The following is a 6,483-nucleotide window of genomic DNA, read 5'->3' as shown; positions in this document are numbered from 1 at the left end:
GAATAGTGAGACTCTGTCTCAAAAAAAAAAAAAACAAAAAAAAACTAAAATTATTTCCAAATAAAAAGTTAAAAAATTCAAACTGCCATTTACAGGAGATAAATCACAAAAACATTAGTGTCCGGAAAGACATAAACTAAAAGGATGGAAAAACAAAAGCCAGGTATATCCTAACTGAGAAACATGTGTAGTTATATTTATAAAAGATGAAATCGGCTTTAAAGCAAAGAGCATCATTATGGAGAAAGATGATGACTACATAATGAGAAGGGGAATAAATTTACCAGGGCATATAATAATTCTAAGTATTAGATAATAATACCTTTGTAATAATTATACAAAAACACATTAAGCAAAAGGTAACAGATTTACCAGAACAAATCGGCAAACCAACTACTGAAGTGGGAATTTTTCACACAATCTTTTTCAGCCAATGATAGACAAAACTAATAGGAATATTGATGGCAATTAAGGAGTCTGAAATGAACCAGGTGTGGTGGCTCATGCCTGTGACTTGGAACACTGAGGCAGGAGAATCACTTGAGCCCAGGAGTTAAAGGCTGCAGTAATGAGCCACTTAACTCCAGCCTGGGCAATAAAGTGAGACTCCATTATCTCTCTCTAAAAAAAAAAAAAAAAGAAGAAGAAGAAGCTTGATAAAATAGACATACATAAAAATCCTTACCTAACACTTTGAAAAATGCATGTTTTTTTCAACATTTATAGTATTTACAAATATTGACCATATACTGAATCACAAGGCAAATCTCAGCAAATACAGAACAGGGATTCTACAGATCTAAATAGTAGCGACTCTGGGTTTGCCACAGGAGGGGAGAGTCTCTGCTCCCATCAGCCTAGTGTTGCCAGCAATCCAGTTTTGGTTCCACTCTCATTTGAGTATCTACTCCAAGATCCCAGGCTCTATACTGATGCTGTGTTCTTCTCCAGAATAGTCACAGTCCCCTGAAGGGATCCCCGTCCTCTCCACACCCCTATAGCTCCCCCACTTCCCTGCATTAAAGCCCACCATACCCAAATGGCCACCTCCTAGGGGTAGCTCAATGGTTGTTTGGGCCTGAGACAAGTGAGGGGAGCCTGGGAAGAGCATGGTTCCCAGTTCGGGGACTTTGTGACCTCTTCTCAGTCATTTCCCTAGGGAAAGGAGGAGGAGGTGCTTTATAGGAGAAGGTTATATGGTGTCATTAAAATCTCCATCCACGGCTCGGCGCCAGCCACATACACCTAAGGTGGCAGGTTTGAATCCAGCCTGGGCCCGCCAAACAACAATGACGGCTGAAACCAAAAAATAAAATAGCCGGGCGTGTGGCGGGTGCCTGTGGTCCCAGCTACTTGGGGGGCTGAAGCAGGAGACTCACTTGAGCCCTCCAAAAAAAAACAAACAGGGTGTCCATAAAGTTTGTGTGCAATTTGTGGACACCCTGTATATGCACTGACTTACAAAATTATTTCAAAAATACAATCGAACAGGGTGGAAAACCTCGTATTTAAAACGTATATTTAGTTTGGGGCCAAAGAATTCTGACTTCTAGCACCTTAGGCTAGTTCCACCTGTTTTTGAATATCCCTCAAATGGAATCCCGTAGCAAGCGTTCCTGCCTCTGGCTTCTTTTGCTCAGTACAATATCTTTGAGATTCATTCATGTTATCACATATGGAAAGAATTTGTTAAGGTTCATCATTGTCCAATATTTCATTTTATGGACATACCACAGGTTTCTTTTACCCATATGTTTATGGATAAACATTTGGATTGTTCCCAATTTTAGGCTATTCTGAATAGAGCTACTCTGAACATCCTTTCCGTGAACTTGTCATGATACATGTCCCAGAGTGGACGTCCTTATCTGAGCAGGTCAAGGTAGACACCTGCTTTGGGAGGGTTGAGCGAAAGGTCCGTTAGTTGGCTTGCCCAACTTTGGTTAACAGCTCCTGTTTCTCAAATGGGTGGGAAAGCTGCGGCTCAGGGAGGTAAAGAAACCTGGCCAAGGCAAGAGGAGGCAGAGCTGGGATTCCAACTTAAGAATTTCTAAATATGGCTCGGCACCTGTGGCTCAAGTGGCTAAGGCGCCAACTACATACACCTAAGGTGGCGGGTTTGAATCCAGCCCGGGCCACCAAACAACAATGACGGCTGCAACCCCCACCCCCCAAAAAATATCCGAGAGTTGTGGCAGGCGCCTGTGGTCCCAGCTACTTGGGAGGCTGGGGCAGGAGACTCGCTTGAGCCCAGGAGGTAGAGGTTGCTGTGAGCTATGATGACGCCCTGGCATACCCAGGGTGACAGAGTGAGACTCTGTCTCCCCAGGGGGATAGCTTGAGGCTCTGTCTCAAAAAAAAAAAAAAAAAAAAAAAGAATCCCCTGAATATTATGCTCAGGGCAGCTAGTAGAGTCGAGAGCCAGCACGGGTACCAAAGGGTACCAGTTGTCCGGCGAAAGGTGGTGAGCCTGCCGTCTCTGGGGGGTGTGCAAGCCGGTTCCGGGCCGTCAGCAGAGGACGGGCTGCGGTCCTGGCCGTGACCACCGGACACTGGCCGGGCTGGCGTCTGCGAGCTCGGCGCCCGGGGCGGGGCGGGGGCTGCTATTTCTGTCTGGTGAGCGCAGCCCGCGGCGCGCGGCGGGGACGGGGACGGGGACGGGGCCCCGCGCCGCCATATTCCCTCCCGCCGGCCGGCCCCGCGGCGCGCAGCCACCATGAGCGCCGCCGCCTTCCACATCTCCAGCCTCCTGGAGAAGATGACGTCCAGCGACAAGGACTTCAGGTGCGCCCCGGCGGCCGGCTCCCGCCTCTTCGACCCCACTGAAGCCCCAGGTCTTCTTCTCCGCCCCAAGCGCTGGCCCAGCGCTTCCCCCCTTAACCGCGCAGCCCCTGCCTCTCCTCCCGGCCCTGGGCTGCACCCCCGCAGACCCTGTCCCTGCCGAAGCTCTGCCCTCTCTCCCCCTGCCACCGCCCTGCCCTCTGGGACTCCAGTCGCAGCGCGGTCTCCCGCCGTGCAGTAGTCAGCCTGACTTTCGTCCCCTGTCAGAGGCCCAGCTCCGCCCCTCTGCACCCCTCCTGGGCCTCTTCTGCTCCCGCATTTGGTCCCCCGGGCCTGCTGCTTCAGGCCACCGTAAAACCCTCGGCCTGTCCTGGCGACCCTGGCGCCGGCCTCTGCCCGGTCCCTCAGCCCTCAGGCTGACTTTTTCACGGAGACCTTCAGTTCTGTCCTCTTCTTTAAGTCACCCAGGTTCTTCCTGAGATGCAGAGGGAGGGGAGGTTAGCTGAGTCTGGCTGTGCAGCCACTGTAGGGAGGGTTGGGGTGGGGCTTTCTGTGTTTTGTGTGCCATTCCCCTTGTCCACCCGCTCCCATCACAGAAGCCTGAGAACACAACTGAAAAGAATGGCAGAAACACCTGTTCCAGCCCTCACATCCTCCTGGGAAACTGAAGCCCAAGGAGAAGGAATGGGCCTGTGGTCATGTGGCCAGTTCTGTTGGCTCAGAGCAGAAAGGAGATCATAGAGAACAGCATAGGCTCAGTCACTTATCAAACAATCTGTCACTTTATTTTTTTTTTTTTTTTTGAGACAGAGCCTCAAGCTGTCCCCCTGGGTAGAGTGCTGTGGCGTTACAGCTCACAGCAACCTCCAACTCCAGGGCTCAAGCGAGTCTCCTGCCTCCGCCTCCCAAGTAGCTGGGACCACAGGCGCCCGCCACAACGCCCGGCTATTTTTTGGTTGCAGCCGTCATTGTTGTTTGGCGGGTCCGGGCTGGGGATTCGAACCTGCCACCTTAGGTGTACGTGGCTGGCGCCTTAGCCAGTTGAGCTATAGGCGCCGAGCCCAATCTGTCACTTTATTTCCATTTTACAGATAAGACAACTGAGGCTCAGAGGCATGAAGGGCCTAAGTGCAGTCACAAAACTAGGAAGTGGAGGACTTAGGGCCCAGATCTGGGCCAGTCTAATGCAGAGGCCAAGATGTTAGTGAGGCTTTCTGATTCCAACCCCCCTAACAGAAGATCCTCTGGTCTGACCCCTGCCCTCTCCTGCAATCCATGCCTCAACACTCCTCCAGAGCCCCCTGACTTTAGTAGAAGCCTCAGAGCCATGGTCCTGGCTCCCATCTCTTGTTGGCTGTGTGACCATGAACAAGTTACTTAACCACTCTGGGCCTCTCTCTGCTTCTGTTTTTATAAAATGAGGATAATAATAGAACCCACACCAAAGGGTTGGCATGAGAATGAAATGAGGTTGTACATGTGAAATGCTTAGGTGAGTGGCTGGGACCAGGTCTGTGCTTAGTAAATGGATGCTATATGATTCTAGCACTCAGAAATCTGCCATGCCCTCTCCCCACTCCATACCTTTACAGGGAAGTTCTTTGCACCCCCTGGACCTCTCCACTTTACGTGCTAGCTCCTACTCAGGTGCCACCTCTTTGGGATGCTTCTTGCCCCCAAACAGGATTGGGCATCCCTCCCCTGAACTTCCACACACTTCCCACCACCCCAAGTAGCTGCCTTGGGAGGCCCTGAGGTCCTGGACCACTGGGATTGTGCACTTCCTTTTGGTGCCCCAGAGCCTGTGTTAGATACACGGTAGGTGCTTAGTGAATGTGTTCTGAGTGCCAGCCTCCTTGATGTGCACTCTGTGTGTAATCTCAGTCCGTCCACCTGCCTGGATGGTAGTAATTATTCTTCCTGTTCTTCAGAGGCTTCAAAGGGTGCAGTGACTTGCCCAATGATACATAGCCAGACAGTGACCAAGGGGATTTGCACTGCTCTCTATTGGGCCTCAGGTCCCATCTCCAGGAGAGGGAATTGGCCCTACCAGCTAAAGCCTGAGAAGCCCTTTCAGCCTGTCTGCCAGCAGGCTCGAGAACACTTAAAACCACCCCAAGCATATGAGAATGGTGTCTATTTTTAAAGTCCAAATACCAGGGGAGCTGGGCCCTGCAGAGCAGCTGTCAAGGCCAAGTGTTTCAGCTGAGTCGTCTCTAGGGTTTCTTTGGAATGAAACTGAGACTATCCTTTGGTTCCTTGGAGGGGGCAGTGACTGCAAATTGGGGTCCCAGACAGGGCGGGAGAAGACTTTGATTGCTCTTCCTAAGCCCTGGCTGTACGAGCAGGAGGGTCCTCTACCACTGCTGAGACTCCCAGCAGTTAAAATACACAAACTCAGGGGTCTCGCAAGAATTCCCAGATCATTTCTGGAAAACACAACCAGAAGACCTGTCTGGTGGGCTGGTTCGTCACCCAGTAGGCTGTGTGACTGACCATAGGCAGTTCCTGGAACCTGTGCCTATCTGAACATCTGCCTCATGCTAGGAGCTTGTCATTTGATTAAAACCTCCAAAGGAGGCAAGGGCATCATGGCTAATGCCTGTAATCCTAGCACTCTGGGAGGCTAAGCAGGTGGATTGCTTGAGCTTAGATAATTGGTCTCAAAATCAGGAGTTTGACACCAGCCTGAGTAAGAGCGAGACCCCAACTCTACTAAAAATAGAAAAATTAGCCAGGCTTTGTGGCAGGTGCCTGTAATTCTAGCTACCTGGGAGGCTGAGTCAAGAGGATGGCTTGAGCCCAAGAGTTTGAGGTTGCTGTGAGCTATGATGACGCCCTGGCATACCCAGGGTGACAGAGTGAGACTCTGTCTCCTAAGTACAAAAACTTCCCAAGGATGCTGTGCAGCATGGACAAAGGAAATTCTCATTTTATACATGGAAAAACAGGCCTGGAGAGAAGGCAGTCACCCCATTTCACCCAATTGATAAAACAGCCAGACCACTACAGTATACTTACCTAAAGCCAAACTAACTTCGATGCTCAAGTTTTAATCCACCAAGTCATACACTTTCCTCCCTCCTATTCCCCCACCCACACACATATACAACAAGGCTTTCTTCCTCTGAGAGCTGGGTATCTGCAGGAATTCAGGGGTGTCTGAAATGCTGAGGCATATTCAGAAGAACTGGTTGCTGAATCCAAGTTTCTACTCACTGTTTGGCTGTAACCTCTGTTAAGGGCAAGTTCTCTCCTTCTCTCCCCTTTTGCCCTCACCCTGTCTCCCTGGCCTTCTGCAGAGCTGTTCTTTGCTGAGCCTGGAATCCCGAAGATAAACTCAATGGGCCTCTGCCTTTGTAAGTTTACAGTCTAAGGCAGTGGCTCTCAACCTTTCTAATGCTGCGATTATTCTCACTGTTACAAAGGGATTGCGACCCACAGGTTGAGAACCGCTGGTAAGGTGTGATGCTCTGATGACCAAACTTGCATTGCAGATTAAGAAGTGCTTTAATGGGCTCGGTGTCTGTGGCTCAAGTGGCTAAGGCACCAGCCACATACACCTGAGCTGGCGAGTTCAAATCCAGCCTGGGCCCAACAAACAACAGTGATAGCTGCAACCAAAAAATAGCCAGGTGTTGTGGCAGGCGCCTGTAGTCCCAGCTACTTGGGAGGCAGAGGCAGAATTGCTTGAGCCCAGGA

The 6,483-nt window shown here is 50.4% G+C and overlaps 1 protein-coding gene across 2 annotated transcripts in view; it reads left to right on the top strand.

Moving 5' to 3' along the window:
* The first annotated feature begins 2,673 nt into the window (after positions 1-2,673).
* Positions 2,674-6,483, top strand: part of CAND2 (cullin associated and neddylation dissociated 2 (putative)) — a 38,287-nt gene continuing 34,477 nt past the window's right edge. Inside the window, exon 1 of one of the 2 annotated variants that reach the window (XM_003796234.2) lies at positions 2,674-2,784. In XM_003796234.2, the coding sequence (XP_003796282.1) occupies positions 2,717-2,784 (68 nt within the window). In that variant the 5' untranslated portion in view covers positions 2,674-2,716. The remainder of the gene's footprint in view (positions 2,785-6,483) is intronic. The other variant, XM_012809231.1, reaches the window with a different exon arrangement.

The sequence above is a fragment of the Otolemur garnettii genome, unplaced genomic scaffold, assembly GCF_000181295.1.
Source record: "Otolemur garnettii isolate 467f Iridium unplaced genomic scaffold, OtoGar3 scaffold00101, whole genome shotgun sequence".
NCBI classification, from domain to species: domain Eukaryota; kingdom Metazoa; phylum Chordata; class Mammalia; order Primates; family Galagidae; genus Otolemur; species Otolemur garnettii.
The sequence above is the reverse complement of the archived record's forward strand: the minus strand, read 5'-3'. Positions and strand labels throughout refer to the sequence as shown.